General features: G+C 36.7%; 1 protein-coding gene and 1 pseudogene across 3 annotated transcripts; one reads left to right on the forward strand and one right to left on the reverse strand.

Moving 5' to 3' along the window:
* Nucleotides 1-5,249: 5,249 nt before the first annotated feature.
* LOC129877900 (5S ribosomal RNA) lies at nt 5,250-5,369 on the reverse strand (annotated as a pseudogene).
* Nucleotides 5,370-10,323: 4,954 nt separating this feature from the next.
* Nucleotides 10,324-18,367, forward strand: LOC129877797 (uncharacterized). Of its 3 annotated transcripts, XM_055953331.1 has the most exons (11): nt 10,324-10,855; nt 12,415-12,486; nt 12,573-12,697; nt 12,798-12,958; nt 13,599-13,668; nt 14,302-14,356; nt 15,034-15,117; nt 15,678-15,716; nt 16,803-16,849; nt 17,184-17,236; nt 17,862-17,950. In XM_055953331.1, exons 1-10 carry the CDS (start codon nt 10,718-10,720, stop codon nt 17,188-17,190), a joined length of 798 nt encoding a protein of 265 aa, XP_055809306.1. In that variant the 5' UTR covers nt 10,324-10,717; the 3' UTR covers nt 17,191-17,236; nt 17,862-17,950. The 3 variants fall into 3 exon arrangements, with proteins under 3 accessions (XP_055809306.1, XP_055809304.1, XP_055809305.1); XM_055953329.1 differs by lacking the exon at nt 17,184-17,236 and having other exon boundaries at nt 10,325-10,855; nt 17,862-18,367; XM_055953330.1 differs by lacking the exons at nt 15,034-15,117; nt 17,184-17,236 and having other exon boundaries at nt 10,325-10,855; nt 17,862-18,367.
* Nucleotides 18,368-25,862: the final 7,495 nt, after the last annotated feature.

A 25,862-nucleotide genomic window follows, 5' to 3' on the forward strand; every position in this document is an offset into this window, starting at 1 on the left:
TGTGACTAAGAACTTCAGTTCTTAGCCAAAACTTCAGCAGCTAAAGAAGAGAAAAAACGTTAGAGCAAAAGGAGGCAGCCATGGTTTAAGAGAAAACTAAGGTAAGTTTCCAAGTTTCTCCTCGTGAATTACTTACCTAAGGTGTTACTTAACCATGTGGAGGTGTATATATGTGTGTTAGGATGCATACGCAATCATGTTTTCAGATTTACACTTGGAACAAACAAGAAAAATTTGAAGGAAAACTTAGAAAGCCAAAAAGAGAGAGTTACGGGTTCCATAGAAAAGGTAAGACCCAATTTCATTCCGAGAATTAATTATTTAAGGTATAGAAAAGTTGTATAATTATGTGTTATATCAATAAATTCCAATTTGGGGCAGCGGAGAAGTGGCACAAACAGTCCACAACTTTCAGCACGTTAAGGGGGTTTCCGAAGTTAATTTTCAGTAAGTTTGGGAAGCCGTTTGTTAAGGTATGACTTGGTTATATTCTCCCACATTTTGGTAAGTTTTTTTAAATGATATGAAGGTGTTAATAATGAAAAATCATGGCTTGTAACAGCACCAAACGGATAACAAGCAGTCCGCACGATTTCAGCAAGTTTGAAAAGTTTCCAAGTTGTAATTTGGCAGTTTGGCCAATTTCGGGTGAGGTAAGGTTTCTCCTATAAATTTGGAATTTATGGTGTTGTTATGGAGTGTGTTATACTCCCTATATGTGGCTGTAAATATAGAAATGTCATAGAAACGCTTGACGTTCGAAATAAACTAAATTAGAATGGCTATAATTGAATTGTCGTCGAAGTAAAGTGTTGTGTTTGTGGGGTACTGCTGCAGGTGTGTGGGGATTCGTTGCAGGGCCTAAATGTGTTCTAAAAGGGGTTTGGGTTCTGATTTTTCCAGCCACATGACCCCTCATTTCATATAATTAAAGGTCTTGTGAAATAAAGACTAGAAACCTATTTTGGTATTGTAGTTTTCAGCAAGTTGGTTGGAGTTTATATTGTGTAATGTCGCCATGTTTTACATGTAGATAAGCTGCAGGTTGTTGTTGTTGGTTGGCTTTAGTAATTAGGTATGTAATTGGGAATTCGTATAGGGAATATTATAGGGGAGATGCTGCCCGATTTTCGTTAACCCTTTAACTAGTTAAGGAACTAGTCAAGAAAGCGAGTGAAGGGTTGAGTTCTATGAATACTTATGCGTAGCCTAAGGTGATGGAAAGCCAACGGTTGTTAATAATCATATTGAATTTATGTTACTTAGTTTCAAAGTACAACGAGGCGAATAGGACAAAGTGTAAACCGTACGAGGTATGTGAAGCTCTGTCTTGGCATGTTTTTGACATAGGTATGTAAAGCCTATCTTTTATCTTCCTTTTGGCATGTCTTAGATGTAGGCTATGGATGATGAAATCTTCGGGGCAACTTCACTCTTAGGTTCTGAATATGACTTCAAGACCCTGAATCACTTCTGGATGTTAAGACTTTTAAAGTAGTTAAACTCCTACTCTTTAAGTCTTCTATATAACTGTATAACGATTGCTTCGACTAAGCACTTTTTCATAAAAAGAAAGTCTATGAGATAACCAACGCTCGGACTGCTATAAGATATTTCATACTGGTATAAGTCTAAGATTTGCAAAACTCTCTTTTACATAGTCCTTAGTGACATTTAGAGGGTATACGTCAGATACTTTCTGCCCTGATCTTCAGGGATGATTCACCTGATGACTTCATTGAGTCTCCGCTAATGATTTAAACTGTTTTTTATTTCTCACTACTCTACTCGTTTATATTGTAACACTTCTTTCATCGTGCCCAGGACGGGAATAGTAATCGTGCATAATTCCACTACATTGTTCATCGCGCCCTCACTAGAGGGTCGGGTACATATGTATATATATAATGATGTGATGATGTGTTGTAATAAGGAGGTGATGGTACTACAGATATGATTCACCGGATCCTTGATAGGGCCGGCTATATTGAAAATTTAAGCATGCATGAGTTTACTTTCCCAGGTATAAGTTGCTGATTTGATAATTTACCCCCTGCTTCTCTATTTCAGATATGCTTCCAGTTGTGTTGTGTTATGTTTTACTTACTCAGTACATATGTCGTACTAAGCCCCTTCTCTCGGAAGGGCTGGTTTCATTCCCGCAGGTACAGGTACAGGTTTTGGGAGTCTGTCATCTTAGGATCCCGCTCAGCTCAGCTGGAAGAGGATCCATTATATCAGAGCCTAGTTTTTGATACTGACCACTGATGTATATAAAATTATTTTGTCTATTCAGGGGTACGGCGGGGGCCCTATCCCGCCATATGTTGTCGTTAATATTTTTAGAGGTCTGCAGACATATATATGTGGGTTGTGTATATCAGTTTGATTCAGCTGGGCCTACATGATGTATGGTATATGTTATTATGTTATGGCAGCCTTGTCGGCTTGCATACCCTTTCATGTTATGATGAAAATGAAAAGGGCTATAGGTTTATGAAAATGTTATCACCCAATAGGGCTCTGTTACATGATATTGTTTTATTTACAGTACAATTTGACCACAATTGATAGTTAGGTATACGGGGGGTCCAGGTAAGACCCCAATCTAGGTGGACCCCAATCGCGTGCTATAGATCCGAGTTATAGGACAATTCCTTATACTAACATTGGATCTTAACAGAAGGACGACACCAACAGAAGGAGGTAATTGACGACATGGGACATTATGAAGCATGCAGGTAAGTAAAGTAAGGGCCTGAAAGATATTTGTTAGGTAAGGTATTGATATGTGAGTGAAATGTAAATTGAAACATGAAAGGAAAGCTGACAAAAAGTGCAACAGATGCAGTTTGAAGTTGGACATACGAGGTAAGTCCATTACTTTCATACTATTGTTAATATTGAAAGCCACGTGTGGCTGCAGTATGAGATGATATTGAAAGCCCTGTGCGGCTGTGATATGATATGAATATATATATATATATATATATATATATATATATATGTGTGTGTGTGTGTGTGTGTTGTCCCTGTGAGGCATTGTTGGTATTTTCTGCGTGCAGGTTTGGGATAGTAAGGAGTGTAGAGGAAACTCTACCGAAATTTTCCCAAAACAAGAAAAAGGGAATAAAACATAGCTTTATAACATGTCTTGGAAATTGATACCGAGTACCCATATTATACCAAATTAAAGCTGTGAGAAGCACTCTTCATGTTGTCAATAAGAGGTACCCTTCAGGTTGTCAATAAGGAACATCCTTTTTACTCGGGGAAGTTTATTATGGAAAAACAAAAGTCTGTCTGAGCAGTACAGTTCAGACCACAGTATCTCCAGCCGTAATTGTGTTGTGGAAAAAAAAAGAAGCTTAGGTTGAAAGGTAAGATGTCCAGTAATTGAGCTTCACTCATTTTGAAAGTACCAAGCCCCCAACTCCTAATTGTAAATTAGATAAGTTGTTCATAACTCGAGGATAAACTCGGAATGAGACCAGGTAAGTCAAGTATTAAAAGAAGTACTGTGATGATTAAGAGATTCTAGTTTCTTCCAACAATGGTTGGAAAATAGGTTACGATAACAGTTTATAGTTCTCCACCAACTAATTGGGAAAGAGCTTCGAACAGAAGCACCTCAAAGAGATGTCAGGAACTGAATGTGAGTGCGGACTAAAAAGGGGATATGTAAATATGAATTGAACGGTGTGATACAGTTATACAGGTATAAAGTAGGACCACTAGTAAGGCGCACTTAGTATGCGTTGACTAAGTTAAAAGCCTTCATTGAGAACGCAGTAAGAGCATGGAGCTTAAGATACAAAGAAATGACATGTGTACACAACATCGCCCCAAAAATACTGGAACCCTTAAGGGACGAGGATGGCAAACATAAGGAATAATTGGTGCAACCTACATTCACCCCAAGGAATAAAGGATATAGGTTGGGGTAAAGCTACTATTTCAAAAGAACCTTGAACAGTTATCGTCGGAATACTAGCACCGCCTAATTGAAATTGGAACGACTACAAGTACTAGTTAAATTTTGATGAAGATAAGTAAAATGTGGCATTGGGTGAGTTGTTCCAGGGGTCCCATTACTTAAGTACAGATTAATAGATAAGGTGTTGCACTATGTGTGGGAAGGCTCCTGTTGCCTCGTGATATAGCCACGGTTCTATACGTGGATAATCAAGTTGGCAAAAAAAATGTAGAAAGACGGGGACATGATATAGTACCAAGTAGACTAGGGAAAGAAACCGGACAAATTTGAGACTGGACCTAGAGGGATAGAGCAAGGTATAAGCAGGTAAAAGTGTAAGTACCCTCTAAGGGGGGGAGCGAGTGAGAGAACTACCAGGGTAAGATGGAGGCAATTGATGGGGCAACATGCTTGAGATGGATGTTTAAACTAAAATAAGATCCCTTGTTGAACTAAGTTAGAAAGATCTAAAAGCCACCAGTAATTGGATAGAAGTCAGAATGGTGTGTAAGACAGTGTTAAGAAGTTTTGACGAGACCCTGAACGATATAACACTAAAAGGTGGGTATGTATAAAACCAAAAGAATATACCAATGAAAGGATATCGAATAACTCAAGGGACACTACGAAGGATAATGACAGCAAGCTAGATCAAAAGCCACATGTTGGCTGTGGAGTTGGTCGCAAATGATATTGCAATAGATAAATAACCAAGGAAAAGAAATAGCAAGACTCTTATGGTAGGAGATAAGATGAGCAAGGAGTAAATAAGGAAATAGAAAGAGGTGTGAAAAGGTATTTCTTGCACTCTCTCAAATTCTTGTAAAGGTAAAGAATGATACGAGAATGTGTCAAAAAGGTTACAAACGGGGGTAAGAAAGAATTGTGAAAGGGTTTAAATAAGACGGACAGGACTAGCTGGTTGCTATAGGATTGACAAGCTTATATGTCAAAATTCCTTTAAAACTATGCCAGCTAAGGATGGACCGAACTCAAAGTGGCTCTAAAGGTCACTATATGAACAAACTTTAGCGCTACTCGGTAGCCAACCCTAATGAATGGATGCATACAAAAAGGGGTGAACACAATAGGTGGAGTTAAACCAAAATGACCAAAAAAGGACATGGTCGTAGTGGAACTAAAGATCTACCCCTATACCAGTTGCAAGATAACAGAGGAAAGGGTAAGGCAACACGCAAAGACTAGTGAGACGACGCTAAGATAAATCTTGGGATAAGTTGAGTGCCCCGCACATTATTGCAAGGATTACCATGAAACGCGACACGAGGACTTCCCAGAGAGGTCACCCATCCCAGTATTTCTCTCGCCCAAGCACGCTTAACTTCTAAATTCTAGTGGAATTTAGTACGATAGTACAGGTGCGGTCACGCGAGATGGAAGAATCTGAACTAGCGGCGGAGAAACGACATAAGATTATGTACCTGGAGTACTATAAGTTACGTTGAGGGTATTGTAAAGAGGATTTAAGCAAGACAAGAAGGATTAGCTAATTACTAACTGACGATGCACTTGAATGCCACCAGTTAATGAGAGGCAAACCACATAAAGGCTATATGGGCCAGTGGGCGAGGAAATTTCGACACCACTTGGCAGCCAACTTTAAGGATTGAGAAGCAAAATCCAAAGGATGGAGTGCCAGTTAAAGTTTGGAAAAAAAACAAGAAGGACTATATGAGGCTAAGGATTCCCAAATTATCAACGTCATTATGCACCTATGCTATACTCTTCAAGAGTAGGGTGCTCTACGAGTTATTGCGACAAGGATAACGAATCAGCCCATTTGCCTTCAAGCAAGACCACCTATGCAGCTGGAACTAGGTGAAGTTATAGGACAAGGAGGTAGTAAGGTTCCGTGAGGCTTCCTCAGCTAATATCTCAGATAGAGGGACTTCAATTATAATTAACGTCTTGAGATTAGTCTAAAAAGAGATCAGGAGCACAAACAGGTCTTAGTACCGCATTTTTCCCTCGAGCTATTAAACAGACTGAGCGCACTATTAGACGCTAGAGGATATGTCGCTAGTCGGGAGATTAACTTCGAAGGAAGCTGGGATGATTATCCATCACTCATCGAGTTGCCTACTATAATGGCTACTACTCCAGTATCCCAATGGCCCTGTATAAGACTGGTAGACCAAGATGTGTAAGTCCCCTACTGGATAGGGCGATGTTAGAGAGACTAAGCTAAAGGGCCCCGACATGATTGAGCAAGCTAAGGATTAGCAGCCTAGAGTCAAAGAAATAATATACAGATAATCGACATCGACATACAGAGTTCAAATTGATGGTTGGATGTTCATAATAGGTCACCCAAGAAAAGAAACTCAACCCAAAATATATTAGACGGTATCAAGTTGCTCGTAAGGTGGGCAAAGTGGCCGGTAAGTTGAGCTTACAACCTTATTTGAAAACTATACGCCTAGTCCAGACACACGACCCCTCATTTCATATAATTAAAGGCCTACGTGGCTAGTTAAGGTTGAGGTTGAAGATTATACTTATCTACGTGGCTAGTTAAGCTTTACTATCTAGCGGTGTTTGTAGTGAGTCCTCATTTATCGGGGACTAGTCATCAAGTTAGTTATTGTTTCAAGGACTTTTGTTATGTTTCATATTGAGGGTGAGCTAAGGACATGCCTTATCCCCCGCCCATATTCATGATTAGAGGCATCTAGTTGGACAAATGTTACGAGTCTATGTTGTCATGTGACATTCTTCATTTACTAATCATAGTTTAGACTCTCTTATGATGTTTACGCTTTTGCTTTACCATATGTATGCTTATGATATGTACAAGAGGCTTGGTTGGATCCCTTTAGGGTTTCAATTGATGTGTTACGACTAGGCCCTAGGTCGGGTTGTGATATGCCCCTACATCGGAAAAAGGAGAATCTAGTTGCCAAGGTAGGCTTTACCCTGCTAGGCGGGTCATGTAGATATGCTATATGTGGATCCACTCGCTTAAGCCACGAAGGCAACCTACATTGTTGTGTAGTTTATGGGACATGAGGCTGCTACTAAGGCTTTTGGTAGGGCCCCCACCTCAAGTCCCCTTGGTGCTAAGTTAAATCCAACAGAATACATACATAGCTTAATAATCATAGTAAACATATATCATAGTCATGATCATAGTTCATACTTCATGGAGTAGCTCATTACATAACATAAGTGCAATATAGGTATTGTCCTTCCATATTACAAGTCATACTTGCATAATTCATGTCATTAGGCCTTAGGTCACCACACAGGGCCGTAAGTCACCTTTTTCATAGCTTGCATGAAAGATCATAATTTGAAACATGCTCATAATTCATGGTCATAATCCATACTTGAATTTAGAGTAAAAACTCATATACATAATCAGTTTGATTGGAAACCATAAGAATACTTGAGAACACTTGACTCCATGATCGTGACTCATAAAATCACCATAGAAAATAGCTTCATGCATGGGCTTCCATTATTAAACTTGAAAGCAGCCAATTTACAAAAATAACATACTTATAATGATCATAGATAATGATTAAACACGAAATTGAATCAGACCAACATAATTCAGAAGTTTCGAAACAATGAAATTTCATGAGATTTTTGAATAAAACCTTGGACTCAATGAGTGGAAGAGACTCAGAAATCAATCCACACATACCTTGATTGAAATTGGACTTGAATTTGAGAGAAGAGACTTTATCTTGAAGAAACCCTAATGGAAGCTTGAAGAACTCTTGAGGAACCTTGAGAGAAAAGTCAAAAAACTTGTTTGGGAGTTAATAAAGGAATAAATGAGTTTTAGAAGTATTTAGAATCCCATTCGTAATGAATCTAGCCCATAAAAACATCTACATACATTATTAGAATGTAGGGAAAATACTAAACTATCCCTCATTAAAATCCAATTCGGAAAACCCTACGACTTGGGTCTATGGGTCGTAGACATTATGACGGGTCGTCCTCATGGATAGTCCCGCAGGTCCTAAGAAAGACCAAAAAATTGAGTCTCTCATCTTTTGCTATGAGTCGTGTTTACGACTTATTGTTACACTTACGAGTTGTCAAATGGGCCCGTCCTATAAGTCCAAACACCTACAAGTTGATAAGTCTCTTAAGTTTTTTACGACTAGTTTTTTCAAGCCATAAATTCTCTACGACTCGTCCTGCTAAGTCGTAGAAGAAGTCCTGCGGGTGATGCCTGCAAGCCAATCATTCTTTGCCACGACGACTCATCTATACGGGCTGTAGTTTCCTCTACGGGTCGTCCAAGACCTAGTCAACCCCAACCTTGCCTTAGCCATATTTTCATCGTTGAACCCTTGTCTCACGACCTGCTTCTACGGCCCATAAAGGTCCCTAGGGGTCGTAGACCCACTCGAAAACTTGAGGTCAGTGGTCTTTTCTTGAAATTTTCCCTTTCGTTCGTCTCTTCGTCTTATGGGGTCTTACAGTAACCCAAACAAATTCCTGAAGCTCTCTTTCTACGAAGGGGTCTACAGATCATGGAACTTTACACAGGCCGTATCACCTCCCATATAGTCTCCTTAGGTCAAAAGTTTTCCCAAGTCTGGTAGTGTGGTCTACAGACCCTTCTACAATTCGTAGAACTCACTAAGATCATTAGAACGTGCCTGTGAAGTTAACTCCCTCTTCACTCTCTAAAGCCTTTTTTACTAAATAGTCTACGATCCGTAGATTTCTTCATGGATCGTATACCACACGTTGTCCCTAATTGAAATTTCTGATACCTCAGGCTCTTTTCATGTGCACCTTTCATCGGTCGTGGAAGCCTAAACAGTTCGTGAATGGACTCATGGAATGCCAAAAGCTGCACCAGAAGAGTTTTCTGCTCTTTCCTTTTTCGTTTCAACTTTTCAACTTTTGGGTTCTTACATATTTTTTTGTTTCCTTCAAACTAGCTAGGAGAAGAACAATTTTGTCTCCATGATTGTTAATTTCTCACTTGAATTATTTGAGGTAATTAATTTTTATTTTAATAAATTGATCACTCAAAAAAGATCAATTTTTAATTTAATAATGATAGATCATCTACTTTTAAAATTGAAAAGACGGTAAACAATAGTAAAATCGAATAAATCATCTATGTTTACACCTAAAAATTGCAAGTTGTAGTTTTAATATGGAGTTAATATTTTAAAAGGCCACTCAACTTTGCAAATTTATCTAACAAAGTCATTGAACTTTGTTTTGTATCAATAAAATCAATCAATTAGGCTTTTGACATGACAATTTTTTTTATATTATGTAAATATGAACCAACAAATAAATAAATTTTAAAAACCCATTAAAAAATTTAACGAATAAACTTAATTATTAAAATAAAAATTAAGATATTACTATGATCACATTTGGATGGGCTTTAAGTTGGTCAAAACCAACTTAAAACTCCTTTTTAGCTTTTGGACGTGTTTGCGTAATGCTAACTTTAAGCCATAAAGTTCTTAAAGTCAGTCAAAAATGAAAAATTAGGATTCCTAACTTTTTTTTCTAAGTGCTTAAAGTCATTTTCTTTGACCATGAAAATTACTTTTATATCCCTTATATTTTAACTAAATTCCAAACTACCCTTTTTATTCTTTTAACCATAAAATTCACATCATTTTCCTCATTTAAGCACTTTTATCCAAACATTCAACTGTTTATTTATAAAAATAACTTTAAGCACTTCAAAGTTCTAAAAGCACTTCATACATAAAAATTACTTTTTTTAAGTCCATCCAAACGGGCTCTATATTTAAAATTTACATGTATCTTCATCAGTGCTTTTACTGGGAAAAAAAATGATCCGTGCTTTTCTACCAATATTTTTTTTAACTAAGTAGGCATTACATCAGAGCTCATAATGTTGTTGCTAAGTTTAATTAAATATTATTAAAAATCAAATAAGAGAGATTTTTTTAATGATATAATATCCTTCTTTATGTTGATCAATTTGAATGTGTTACTTCAGTAAAATAACACTAATTAATTATTTATCTAATTTACGATATATTAATTATTTAACAACAAACAACTCTCTTTAAATAATAAAATTTATAAGATAATTTATTAAAATAAATTTACTATTAAAAGATATAAATATAAAACATAAAATCAAGAAAATAATTTTAAAAAATTTAGGAATAATTTTATGTTTACGTATATTAATCTAATAATATTAAATTCTATGTATTACTATTACCACCAAATGAAAGATATTAGTTATAAATAGTATAATATCATGTAGGATTATAACTTATACATAGACCTAAAATTCCTATCAAATATATTACCAAATAACTAATATCATACATAATACATAAACTATTTTTCCAAATACAGCCGACCAAAGGAACCCTAGTATATAACCGGAAGCATTGAAGAAGGTGTTGTAACAAAAGAAGAAATGGACCCATTTGGGTTGTGAAAACGAAACGAGTGGCTATGTTGGCTCCGCGACTCCAATAATCTAGAGTGCCTATAATTGAAGGAGAGGTGGGGGGTTGAAGGTACATACACAGGTGACAGGTCTATCATACACTTCCATCCTTTTCCCAACTCCAAACATAGGTAGAGCACCGAAGTGTAGTACTCCATCAAAGTAGAATGTAAAGTTAGACCTACCGCAGAGCAATTAGATTCATTTTACACGCAAGTAGAACTGGTTACTCACATAAATTGTGATCGGTATTCAAGGAAAATGCTGAATGATGAAGTAGTGATACACCCATGAAAGGTATATCTTTCTCACAAACATTATCAGCCTTTGCATTCACATACATTGGCTGTGCTACATGTAACGGCTACATCAAACCCAGTCATGTTGTTGCTATGAGGAGCAACAATTCCCAGACACCCTCTTCTAAGGTAGTCTCTCTTTGTTTCTCTATGTCTCTCACAATATATTATATTGGTCTTCTTAAGCATATCCTTATCCTACACTAGTAAATTTTTATTCCAACTAATTTACAGAGTTTTTATCTGGAATGGCAAAAATATATTCTCAAACTGGGGCAAGAAAAACAGGCGACTCAATTGATGCATCATCTGGTCCTTTACAAGCTATGGAAAATCAGAAAAATACCATTTACCTTGTTAAATATGGAATTTTGCAAGTTGGACACCACATCACCATTACAAATAAACATGTGGTTGAGTGACTGATGGTTTGTTTATGTTGATACTTTAATTAGTAGTAAAAGAAAAAAGGAAATAAAATCTAAAGAGATTTCATTCAATAAAGGAAAAGGAAATAAAATCTAGTAGTGATTTAGGTTGTCTAGTCACTTATACCTTTTTTTAAGGAATGTAAGAGATTGCTTGCACTATGATGTAACTAAACACTTTAATGAAAAACTAGAGGGAAGATAGTATAACTGGACATAAGATTTATGGAGGCAAAATAGATAAAACATGAGTAATAGGATATGAAACATAGTTTTGCTTTGATCATGACCCAGATAGAAGGACCCTAAACTCTCATTTTGATATTCAGCAGTTGGAAAATAAGCACTCCCTCATTTATTTTATGTGTTTTAGTTTGACGGGCACAGAGTTTAATAAAATAAGGAAAACTTTTGAATCTCATGGTCTTAAACTAAAGATGTTTATACAGTATGCCTTTTGAATCTTGTGGTCTTAAGCATGCTATGTAGGATATTGGAATTAAAGAGTTACTAAATATAAAAGGCCCTTTTTGTAAACAAACTAAAAATGATAGTAATACACATAAAATGATATAGAGGAAATAGTACTTTTTGTTGATGATATCATGGGATAGAAATGTACAAAAGTTGGTAGCATTTTTCTACCTAATGACAGATTACATTTTTTTTGAAGTACTCTAATTGGCTTGCTTGTAGCAATAACAATCTCTTTATGTTATCCATAGGACGAGTTAACATAAAGGATAGAAGTTACGAAGAAACACTAGATCTCTTTGTCAAACATATAGGTAGTCCATTTGCTTTGAAGTGATTGGAAATGCTCTTCTGCCTATCCATTGTTTTTAAATGAAATATGTTTGCTGCAGTATCTCTACGTTGCTCACAACTGGATATATCATTTGTATGGCCACTAGACATGCAAGTTCTAGAAGTTGATTTTGGGAGTAATTTTCATTAAGGGCTGGAGCTCGTCAAACTGAAAAGTTGTTTGGGGATGATTCAACAGTATAATTGAGAAATACTTAAATTGGATACATACAGTTATTGGGATGTCATGGGATACCATGTATTAATCCGTCAACTGGAAATGTGTCCTAGTATGCCAATCTTTCCTTGTTTTTAAACTATATTTGCTTACTTTTTTACAATTTTTGAAATATTTTGATAATTCCACCTAGAACTGACAAGATCATTCTGTAATTTGAATGTCCTGCTGAATAATTTAAATCTAATAAGCTTTACTTATTCGACTTCAAATAGGATAATGATACACCTCCTCCAAGGATTACATCAAACTTGAAGCAGAATTTGCAGTTCCTAAGATTATGGAAGGTCAGTCTTGAATTAATATCAATGGAACCTGTTACTAGATTTAGTATATTATTTTCAGCAATTCATATAGAGGTAAAATCCTTTAGGAGTTCCAAAAGAGAAAACCCAGTACTCCAAAGCCTGCTACTAGTTATCGTAAGAAGAAGGTGGAGAAGGAAGAACTGCCAGAAGATGAAGAGATCTACCGTGATCCTACATTGGCACTATACTAGTAAATTTTTTCCAGGTCTTGTCTAGAATGATTTTTCTTGTTCAGTAAACATCATAACGGGTGAATTGAGAAACTACTTGTTTTCTTTGAACTTCTGTAGTACAAATCAGGTAGTGGATACTGCTATTCCCGTCTTGCTTGTTGATGGATATAATGTGTGTGGATATTGGCCCAAGTTGAAGAAGCATTTTATGAATGGAAGCCTTGACATTGCTCGCCAAAAACTCATTGATGAACTTGTATCATTCAGTTTGCTAAGAGGTTTGGGTCTTCTTATCCTTCAATGAGCCTGTTCCATCATTGAGTTTGCTAAGAGGTTTGGGTCTTCTTATCCTTCAATGAGCTTGTTCCTATGTTGCGTAAAAGCTTTCTAGAGCATATGTGGTCTTGCCTAGTTCTAGAATCAAAACAATAAAGTAGTCTTCGTTTGACCTATATGTCATGGATTCGAGCCGTGGAGTCAGCTACTGATACTTGTGTTAGGGTAGGCTGCCTACATAACACTTCCTTGGGGTGAAGCCCTCCCCCTATCCTACGTGAAAGCAGTATGCTTTATGCACTGGATTGCCCTTTTTATATGTGAATCTCAATTATCACTTGAAAGGCTCATAACTATCCTTATAGCGAATTCCTTCTGATACTTTTATTTTCTCAAGTAGCTTATCTGGTGCATATTGTGCTACTCTTTTCTATTAGATGACTTTTTTCTAGCAATTGTAATATTATGTTGCTAAGCTGTAGGAGTTTTCTTCTATTTTTCATCAGATTATTGGCATCTCGCATATTGAAATAAGCTGGTAGAAATCCCATATTGTCAAAACTAGTTGCTCTTTGTTTACTTTATGAATGTCTAATTATTGTCAATTGGTAAATGTTGCCATCTCATTTCAGTATATTGCAGAGGTGAAAGTGGTGGTTGTATTTGATGCCATGATGTCTGGAATAGCTACACACAAGGAAAACTTTGAGGGGTAATACCATTAGACAATGAAAATCAACCCCATAGTTACGTTCTACATATATTTTTGTCTGACAGATAGGCTCTCAGAATTTGCTATTGTTTTTCTGCTCGTCTTTCATTTCTGTAGTTTCATATGAAGTCAGATTTTTGTCCCCTTTCAATATGTAATATGTGGATATGCCGTTGCATACTAATGCTATATGCTATTGATTGTTAATAATAGCAAGCCATTGACCCATATTTGTGAAACATTCTTGGGCCCTGATGTAATATCATGTTTATTTTCATATTTACTGGTTTTATTCACTCATCATAATATGAAAAGCAATTATGAGTCTGGAATTGAGCATAGTGTCAAGGATCTTTTATTGTGCTTATTTCCAGACTCTATATTTTCCCACTTTTGAGATGTTCAGGTGACAAAAGAAGAAATCTGATTTGATTATCATATTTATCATGTTCATTGATATTTGATTCAGAAACCAAACTTGTAATGGTCAATTTTCTAACGACAGTTTATTTATACATCTACTTCTCAATTTCTTAGTTCTTGTGTCGATCTACTTGTCCTGTGGAACTCTTGATACGCAGTCTAGACTAGACTGTATAGTAGAGTTCCATGACTCACTTCTTCGTTTTGCAGTGTTGATGTGGTATATTCAAGTGAAACATGTGCTGATGCATGGATTGAGAAGGAGGTGAGAATGTGATGAAGTTCAATTTTAGAGAAGATTTATCATTTTTATTTTCAAGTTGCTGGGTAAATGACTTTAACTATAGGTGTTAGTACTAGAAGTATGTTATCTTGATAGCCGTTTTGAATGGTAGATTATTTTTCTGCAAGAACAATTGCAAAATTAATGCCCATTTGCATTAGAAGTTAAAACTTACAATTAGAATCATCGCTTTGATTTAGTAAGGGTTGATGTTCATCTGTTCTTACCTTTTTATCCATGTTATATAATACTGTGCAGATTTGATGTAAAGATTGTGCATTTATTGGATCAAGATGGTTCACTTTTGTGCTTATCCTTTAAATTTCTTTTACAGTAAACCATGTCTACCTTATTCATTAACCAAATTAATGCATGGTATTCATGTGAAATCATTTTATATGTCCCAAGAATTTCCTAGTCTATTGCTGACATTAGAGTTTGGACCACGAGTGGTTGAAGGGTAATTGTACTTGGTATTGTTGAACTTGAAAGTTATCTCTCCAGTTCTATGTGATCTCAGCCACCACCATTAGATGCAATATTGGGCCTTACAATGAATAATAGAAACTAGTTTGCTTGATGCACATACCTTTATGTGTAATATTTTGCTGATCTTTCTGTGGCTGGACTGATAGATTTATTGTCCATAACATTGAAAGGTGGTCGCTTTAAGGCTGGATGGGTGTCCAAAAGTTTGGGTTGTCACATCTGATCATAATCAGCAGCATGCAGCCTATGGAGCAGTATGTACTTCTACCTTGATATGTGATAGGATCCTAAGTAGGAAACTCTAATGAAAATGACAATGGAAAGAAATAAGAAAAAAGTAGAAGCAAGACACAATTGATAATTGATTTATGGCAACATTGGATTGGTTACCAACACTTCCCAATCGAATTCAATCAAGTCCTAAATGGTTATATTGAGTTGTACAAAGTCTCCAACACTAAAAGGAAGGAGGGGGGGAAAACCTTAAAATGAAGGTTGAGTTGTTGCACTTAATGCAAGTGAATTTCTTATGCTTGTGATTTCCTGATCCATGTACTGAGTGAAAAGCACCAACAACTTTTCGCTAGGCTCTGAATCTGATTATATAGTTCTGATAGCACTCATGGATTTCAATTTTTCTAGTACTGTAACCTTCTATGGAAGTAAAATGATTAGCTATCTGTTAAAAAAAAAAGTACAATAAGTAGCTATTTCAGCCACAGCTGGCAACCTCTTTTCATCACCATCTATTCTCTAGTATACATCCTTTGGGTAGAGACTAATTTCCTTGTTAAAACTTTGACGGTTATACCAGGGGGCTTTTGTTTGGAGCTGCAAGGCATTAATCTCTGAGGTAATGTGCAAATATCAGCTTCTTCATGGTGCTTGGCATTAACCTTTGTCATCTCTCAATTTGCTTTGTTGTTTATTGTATTGCAGTTATCACTCTATTTTGCTGTTATTATTGCTTTTCTTTTCTTATTGACCCCTACGCTTTCTCAGTTGTTTTCTTCTTCTTTTACTTGGGTTTGATACACTTGAGCCGAGGGTCTTTCGGAAACAGTCTCTCTACCTCCATGAGGTAGTGGTAAGGTCTGCGTACACTCTACCCTCCCCACACTCCACTTTGTGGGATTTCACTGGGTATGTTACTGCTGTTGTTGTATCTCTCAATTTGCTTTGCTACTTCATGTCTCAAAACAGAACAAAGGAATGTGAGGTTGAGAGTTCAAAATTTTTCTTTCTTTTCTTTCTTCTGCATATTGAAAGAACAAAGGAAATAAAAGTATATTTTTTGTTTGCTGGGGCTTTTATTTCATTGAGTGAGGTGAGAAGCTGAATGTATTCTATTCCGTACTTGTTACCCGAACTGAAGAAGATATAGGTTTCTTTTACTTTTCTTCTTTTAGTCTCAGTCCTCTTATTCTTGTTTTCCTTCTCCATTTTCTTTCAAATGGAAAAATATGGGAGCTGCTCCTCAACTTAATAGGCCTAACTTAACAATCTAATAGAAGGGGTTTGTTGAGTCCAAAAAGGAAGTTCAAGGGCTTAGATGAGAGTAACTATAGTGTAAGAGCTTAAGCAATATTATTCTGTAAAGTTTAAAGCTATATGGTCTTTTCCCCCTTATGTATCGCATAGAACTTACTGGTAACATTGTTTTTTGTTCAATACTTGTACGCTATAGAATAGTCTTATTTTGAGTCTAACTGACATTTGGATTAGAGGCTTAAGAACGTGATCCGTGCTGTTGGCATTGGCACCTTATCCTACTTTGTTTTGGTTAAAAATGTCCAACACATGTATGCTCTCATGGATATGAAGATTAGGTGCTTGAATGTTCTTATAAAGTGTTTGCGCTAAATAGTAACAGCTACTGCTATTAATAATCTGCTCCCTAATTCTGATGTAATTTGTCTGACCCTTTGAGATAACGTAGATCAAAGCTTCACACAAGGAGGTTGAGAGAATGCTGCGGGAACATAGGTATGTCGCTTAGCTTGAATTTTTTTCATTTCTTGTGTAATATGGATTCCTCACCTCCTTGGGTTAGAAAAATATTCATCTGAATGTATTTATGGAAGCTTTAAGCGACTCACCTTTTCCATATTCTTCTCGACTTTTCAAGAAAAAATATTTTAACAGTTCTGTTCTTTTATTTACCTTACAGTTGTAGTAGACTTTCTGAAAGAGTTTTTAATAATGACTTTTGAACTTGTTTAATGTTGAATTGAAGGCATTTCTTGAGATTAGCTTTACTCTTAATATATTCTAGTTGAGGTTTGAAGGGACATTGCAGAATCCTTCATCTTTCTTGCAGCATGTAGGTAAGAGTCATTTAGTAATTGACCTGCTCGAGCCCCTTGTCCTCGGGTAAGTAGGTTAGAATGTAAAATCTAGCATGTTGATGAAGTCTTTTTTTTTTTTTTTTTTTTTAACTTTTTGATGAAGTATACTGTTACTTTCTGGTCTGTTCATGTTTCTTCTGATATGACAAAGAAAATGCTACTTTATGCTTGACAAACAAGTATAACCCAGAACCAATAACAGTAAGTACCTCGTAAACTGCTTATATGCTTGTAAGCTAAACCAAACGGCAGTTATCTCGTGAATTATTTTCTTTGTTTTAAGTTTTACAGAAGATACATGAGTAGAAATTGTTGAAGAAAAACTTTGACAATACATATTTTGTATGATTGAGTGTGCACAATAAAATTAGGAAACTGGGATATTGATTTTACTTTTTTGTTTTGTTGTTATTGTTCTTCCCCCCCTCCCCTGAAGAAGTAGTTATCATTTGCATTGTGGACATTTCAATCTCATCAACTATACATAACTTATCCATTCAAGATACGTCTTTTCTTTCCAGTTGTTGAATCAATTGGTGAAACTAGTAATGGGAGGCTATAGTATGATTAGCGGATCCTATTCACTTACATAATTTCATTGACATCTCATGCAATGCTAATAGTTTTTGATGTATCGATTTTCTTCACAGATCTACTTCTATGCAAGGTAAATTGTTAAAGCACAACCTCGGTGCAGAAGTTGTGGATGCTCTCAAGGACCTCAGGGATCAGCTTTCTCAAAATGAGACGCGCAGATGGTAGTCTCATGAGAGGCTATATTAGAGACGAGCAGAATTTTAAGTCAATGGATGCGAAGTTCTAACCGCTCTATTAACTTTGTGACACTATATTTGGGATCAGTATTATAGATACATGTATTCTAAAAAAGTTTCAACCACATGGGTGCATCTTGGGCTGATGCTGCCTTCAACATTCATTTGCCTCTGGGTTATACCTTCAACCTTCTGCCAACATCATGGAGATGCATACATTTTCTGAAACTACTGTTGAGTATTTACAAGTTATTGTGTCCATTTCTACATTGTACAACATCGTCTGCTTATAGGGAGTGGTATATAAGTTGATTAGTTTATTGTTCTAGCTATGATACTTCTAATATTGCAAAGATAATGCCGCATCATGTTCCTGCCTTAAATTATGCATAGTGGTCTAGTTTGCCTTCTTCATTCCCCTACAGTGAATTTCTTGCATTATATATCTGCTAAACATATCGATTGGCTTCTTTTTGTGCAGCTCGTGTGTTGTATTGGCTGTATTCTGTTTATTGGGAAGAATGGGACTTCTATGTTCCTACCCTTTTTCCCACTTCATGTCCACTCGGTGCTAAGTCAAATCCCACGGAATACATGCATAGCATAGAAATCATAATTACATATATCATAGTCATGATCATAGGTTTGAAATCATAGAGTAACTCATTTTCATAACATACTTGTAATGTGAGAATTGTCCTTTCATCAATACAATCATATTTGCATAATTCATATCGTTAGGCCTTAGGTCACCACATAGGGCCCTAAGTCACCTTTTAGGCCTTAGGTCACCACATAGGGCCCTAATTCATCTTACTTATAACTTGCATGAAATTCATACCTTGAACTTAGAGTAAAACTCAATTGCATAATCAATTGACTTCGATAATCATGTAATTCACTTGAAAACATGCATGATCATAAACTTTATATTAGTTCATACATAATTCATATAGATAATATCCTTTGGAAGTATAATTCAAAATACTTATAATTTACATCATGAACCCTAGAGATCAAAATATGAGAATTCATGGGAAAACTCTTCTATTCAATGCAATAACCATCAATTTATATCAAAATAGACTCATGATCATATTTTGAATCATAATTCATGTAATAGGAGTAGAGATCATAAAACCCATAAAATATCATACTTTAATTTGATAGAAAACCTTGAGAAATTAATTAGGCTTCATGGATGAAATAATCCATGAATCAATCCCACATACCTCAAGTGAAAATGCCAAATAAATTCGAAGAACTTGAAAGTTTTGATGGAGAGCTTGAGTGAATTTACTTGAAGTTTTCAATGGAGTCCTTGAGAGTTTTTTGTAGAGAGAGAAATATTTGAGTAAATGAATTGCAGGAGAATGAATAAAATGAGAGGTTTAGGTCAATTTATAGAGTTGCATTAAGTCCTAAAAACGTCTAGGTTCATTAGCTAACAATTAGGAAAAAATCTAAACCGCCCTTATTAAAAACCCAACTCGGCCAAAAATCCTTGCCAAGTCCGTGACGCGGGCCTTTCTATTTCCTGTAGTTTCTTTGAAAATCTATCTTCCGATATACGGGTCCTAAAAATTCACTGAGACTTTTTTTCGCAGATTTTGACCCCCTGATCGATATTCCGAACTTGGATTTTCCAAAAAAATTAAGGATAACGCATTACATGAGTGGCCTATTTCCGAGGCATTTCTTAAGGCACTTGTGCATTTTGAGGAACGTTACAATATCTCCCCCTTGGGAACATTCGTCCTCGAATGGGATTCAACTAATATAGGAAAGACATGGAAAAAGGATTTAGAAACCCAACATGGTCAGGAGGACACTTTGAAAAAAAAATGCATATAACATGTAAACTTCATACTTAACATAAGACATAGTCCTTGAGTAAAATAATTTTCATGAATCATGCATGCATATGAATGACATATGGAACTGAAGCGTAGAAGTTTAATCGATTTGATCATGACCAACTTAGTACCTTTAGGCTTGAGTGAAAGGAAATAGATAAGGATATCGCTTCATCATGTCTGATTCCGCTTCTCACGTAGCACTCTCTACTTGTTGATTCCTCCATAACACTTTGACAGATACAACGTCTTTATTTCTCAGCATCTTCACTTTCCGGTCTAAAATCTCAATAGGGACCTCCTCATAAGTCAAATTCTCTTTAATACTCACGTTCTCCCTTGGCACAATAGAATTTGGATCACCCACAAACTTCCTCAACATCGACATATGAAATACCGGATGAACCAAAGCCAACTCAAGTGGCAAGTCTAGCTCATATGCTACCTTGCGGATGCGCTTCAATATCCTATAAGGTCCTATATATCTAGGGCCCAACTTCCCTTTCTTACCAAACCGCATTACCCCATTTATAGGTGAAATCTTCAAATACACCATATCATCCACATCAAATTCAAGCTCTCTCCTCGTAGTGTCCGAATAAAACTTTTGACGACTTTGAACCGTTTTCAATCTTTCTCTTATGAGCCTTACTTTCTCCATTGCATCAATTACCAAATATGGACCAATAAAAGCCATCTCACCAACTTCAAACCACCCCACCGGAGACCTACATCTTTTCTCGTACAAGCTTCAAAAGGAGCCATTTGGATGCTAGAGTGATAACTATTATTGTAGGCGAACTCAATCAATAGAAAATGATCATCCCAACTTCCTCTAAGGTCAATCACACGCCATCTCACCAACTTCAAACAACCCCACCGGAGACCTTGATCTTCTCCTATACAAGGCTTCAAAAGGAGCCATTTGGATGTTAGAATGATAATTATTATTGAAGGCGTACTCAATCAATGAAAAATGGTCATCCCAACTTCCTCCAAGGTCAATCACACATGCCCTTAACATATCCTCCAAGGTTTGAATTGCTCTCTCGGCTTGTCCATTGATTTGCGGATGAAAAGCAGTACTTAGCTTGACTTTAGTGACAAGAACTTTCTGAATGACTTCCAAAAATGTGAACTAAATTGAGTACCTCTATCCGATATAATCGACAAAGGAACACCATGAAGTTTCACAAGTTCACGAATGTAAGACTTAACATATTCTTCGGAACCATAAGAAGTTTTGACGGGTAGAAAATGTGCTGATTTGGTCATTCGGTCCACAATGACCCAAATAGAATCATGTTGTCTTCTAGTACGAGACAAACCCGTGACAAAGTCAATATTCACATCTTCCCACTTTCATGTAGGAATTTTGATTTCTTGAGCTAGACCTCCCGGCCTTTGATGTTCAACTTTCACTTGTTGGCAATTAGGACACTTACCCACGAACTCCTCTATGTCCTTCTTCATGCCATTCCACCAATACACTTTCCTCAAGTCACGATACATCTTGGTGGATCCCTGATGAATTGAATACCAAGAACTATGGGCCTCATTCAATATTAACTCTCTTATTCCATCAATATTTGGAACACACAACAAACCTTGATAACGTAGTACCCCATATTCTCTTAGGGAGAAAGCCTCAAAAGATTTTTCAGCAATCGACTTCTTCAATTCGACCAAAATTGAAGCATTGTCTTCTTTGGCCTTGACATCTGCCGCAAGAAACGATTTTGAAACATTATATATAAGATTGCCTGCATCATTGGAATCAACCAAACACACACCTAAACGTGCCAATCTATGGACATCTTTGACCAATTCCCTTTTACCTTCCTCAACATGTGCAACACTACCCTTAGACAACCGACTAAGAGCATCGGCTATAGCATTTGCCTTACCCGGATGGTAGAATACGCTCATGTCATAGTCTTTTATGAGTTCAAGCCACCTCCTTTGCCTAAGGTTCAAGTACCTTTGACTAAACACATATTGCAAGCTTCTGTGGTCGGTGAACACATCAACATGTACCCCCAAAAAATAATGGCACCAAATTTTCAATGCAAACATAACCGCCGCAAGTTGAAGATCATGGGTTGGATAGTTTCTTTCACGTACTTTAAGTTGCCTAGAGGAATATGCTATAACCTTACCATGTTACATCAAGACACAATCCAAACCAACACGCGAAGCATCACAATAAATAACAAACCCATCTGAATCTTCGGGCAATGTCAAAATAGAAGCTGATGTAAGATGATATTTCAATATTTGGAAACTTTTCTCACATTCTTCCGACCATTGGAATTTTTCCTTCTTTTGTTTCAACTTAGTTAAAGGCAAAGCAATAGATGAGAACCCTTCAACAAACCTTCTGTAGTATCCGTCTAAGCCCAAAAAACTTCTAATTTCCAAAGGAGATAATGGTCTAGGACAATTCTTAACTGCCTCTATTTTCTTTGGATCTACTTTAATCCCACTACCGGACACCACATAGCCAAGAAATGCAACCTCTCTAAGCCAAAATTTGCACTTACTAAATTTAGCGGATAATTTCTTTTCCCTCAATGTTTGCAATACAATCCTCAAGTGACCCATATGATCTTTTTCATTTCGAGAGTAAATAAAGATATCATCAATAAACACCACTACAAACATATTCAAATATGGCTTGAAAATATGATTCATCAAATTCATGAATATAGCGGGAACATTTTTCAACCCAAACGACATTACTACAAATTCAAATGACCATACCTTGTCCGAAAATCCATCTTGGGAATATCACACTCGCTTACCCTCAATTGATGATAACCGGAACGGAGGTCAATCTTAGAAATGTAGCTTGCTCCTTGTAATTGATTAAACAAGTCATCTATCCTTGGGATTGGATATTTGTTCTTTATGATGACCTTATTCAATTGCTGGTAGTCTATACACATTCAGAGTGACCCATCTTTCTTCCGAACAAATAACATGGGAGCACCCCATGGTGAAATACTTGGTCTTATAAAACCCTTATCCAACAAATCCTTCAATTGTTCTTTCAACTCTTTAAGTTCCGCCGGAGCCATACAGTAAGAAGGAATAGAGATAGGTTGGGTATCGAAAAGTAGATCTATGTCAAAGTCAATCTCCCTTTCGGGAAGAATACCGGGCAAATCATCAGGAAATACATCGAAGAACTCATTAACTATAGGGACCGACTCAAGAGTAGGAGTTTTGGAATCAATGTCCCTAACTTGCACCATATGATAAATGCACCCTTTGAAAATCATTTTTCGGGCCTTAATACATGAGATGAATCAACCCTTAATCACTGAATCATTACCCTTCCATTTACTAATAGGATCATTAGGGAAGTGAAACTTAACCACACGAGTTCTACAACATATAGATGCGTAAGCGACATGTAACCAATCCATACCAAGAATGATGTCGAAATCAGTCATATCAAGTTCAATAAGGTCACATGGAATAACTTTGTGAAAGACCCATATGGGACAATTTCTATAAGTTCTCTTGGCTAATACCGAACCACCAACGAGAGTATAAATTGAAAAAGGTTCTATTAACACTTCAGGGCACACATCAAATCTCATAGCAATATAAGGAGTAACAAAAGATAAGTTGGCACCCAGATCAAGCAATGCATAAATATCAAAGTTAAAGACTCGTAACATACCTGTGACCACATTGAGAGCCTCATCAACCTCTTGCATAGCATGAAGAGCATAGAATCGATTGTTGCATTGGCCACCTTTAGGTTGAGCTTTGGCGCCTTGTTGCACTTGGCCTCCTACAGAACGACCGTCTCCACCCTTGTTGGCAACAAGAGGGCACTCGGATCGCTAATGGATCATATTGCCACATCCATAGCAAGACCCATTCCTATCAAGCACTTTCCTCCATGATTCCTTCCACACTTTGCCCACTTTGGAAAAAAAGGGTTACTAGCATTTACACCTCCTTCTCCTTGAGTTTTAGGGTATGTCACCCTATCCTTAGCAAACTTCTTCCCTGAACTTTGGCCTTGATGAGAGCGTCCACTACTACCAACGGTCCTAGAATTGGATAACCCACCTTCATACTGGGCCCTCTTAGAATTACTCATCTTCATTTCCTTGAGTTTTTCTCCTTCAATTTATTCGGCAAAAGTCATGAGCCGAGATATGTCCATTTCCTTAACAAGCATAGCGGTGCGACATTTCTTAGAAACCAAGTTGGGCACCCCTGATATGAATTTACTCATTCGGGCACGTGGATCGGCAACCATTGAAGGAGAATACTTGGATAGCTTAGTAAACTTGAGGACATAGTCCCTCCTCCCCATATTGCTTTGTCGAAGATTTATGAACTCCAATACTTTAGCCTTCCTTAACTCAAGAGGGAAAAAGTGATCAAGAAAAACAAGTTTGAAAGCTTCCCATTTAATAGGACCTTCATCCACCCTCTCCAACTTTTATTGAGTGTACCATATTTGAGAAACGCCCTTAAGTTGGTAAGCCGCCAACTCCATTTTTTCTTCCGAAGTCACCTCCATAATACTCACTATCTTGTAGACCTCATCAATGAAATCTTGAGAATCCTCATTGACTTGTAAGCCATAAAACTCCGAAGGATTCATTCATGCAAAGTCCCTTACTTTTGAGGCTAGAGTAGGAACATTAAGAGGAGCTACAACATCTTGGTTGATACCACTCGGGCTAGCATAGTAATAGCAGTTTGGTGCATTAGTCACTTGGTTTGGTAGAAGACCATTGTCTTGAGGAGCCAAGGGAGCTTGGGCTTCATTAACATTATCTACCCTTGGAAATGGTGGTCTTCTTGAAGCCATCTTTTTGAAAAATCTCAAAGAAAGACCGTTAGGGAAAAAATGTCTTACGGTAAACTCTATAGCACGACATAGATCATGAAAGAAGTAAGAATTACTAAACTCCTCATATCTTCCTACTCATAAGTGTGGAGTGCTTAACACCCATGATTAAGACTCTACTTGACGCGGCATAATGGACACCCTAGGACACTTGAAAAACCTTATGCTTTGATACCAAGATTGTCAGGAGCCTAGTCATAACACGATGATTGAAATCCTAAAGGACTCCAACCAAGCCTCTTAAACATATTATAAGCATTCATAAAGTAATGTAAAAAGCGGAAATATCATAAGAGAGTCTAAACCATAAATAGTAAATAAAAAATGTCATATGACAACATAGACTCGAAATATTTGTCCAACTATATGCCTTTACTCATGAATATGGGCGAAGGCTAAGACATGTTCCTAGCTCACCCTCAATATGAAACATAACAAAAGTATTTGGAAAAAGTAACTAATTCAACAACTAGTCCCCGATAAATAAGGACTCACCACAACGCCACTAAATAGAGAAGCTTAACTAGCCACATAGATGAGTATGATATTCAACCTCAACCCCTACATTATGAGACAATGTAGGAAAAAGTATGCAATAGTAATTTGGAATGTACTAAGTATGAGGGCGTGACATGCAACGTAAATCATGGAATGCAAAGGTCAAGTAAAACACATGATAAGATGGAATAAGTAAGGTCATGAGAAAATCATATTGACCAAAGCATTTAAAAGCATACATTCAAATTCATGACATACTTAAGAGATCATACATATGTGGTATAGGAACCATAACCGACAATAAGACCATGCAATCCATAATATGAAATCCCGTTGTCTCTCCATACAACGCAGAAAAGGGGAATCTACTTGCCAAGGTAGACTCTACCCTGCTAGGGGGTCATACATACGCTATATATGGATACAATAGCTAGGCCATGAAGGCAACCTACAGTGACACATAGTTTATGGGACATGAGGTTGCTACTAAGGCTTTTGGTAGGGCCCTCACCTCACGTTCACTCGGTGCTAAGTCAAATCCCATAGAATTTATGCATAGCATAGAAATCATAATTACATATATCATAGTCATGGTTATAGGTTTGAAATCATAGAATAGCTCATTTTCATAACATACTTGTA

The sequence above is a fragment of the Solanum dulcamara genome, chromosome 12, assembly GCF_947179165.1.
Source record: "Solanum dulcamara chromosome 12, daSolDulc1.2, whole genome shotgun sequence".
NCBI lineage: Eukaryota > Viridiplantae > Streptophyta > Magnoliopsida > Solanales > Solanaceae > Solanum > Solanum dulcamara.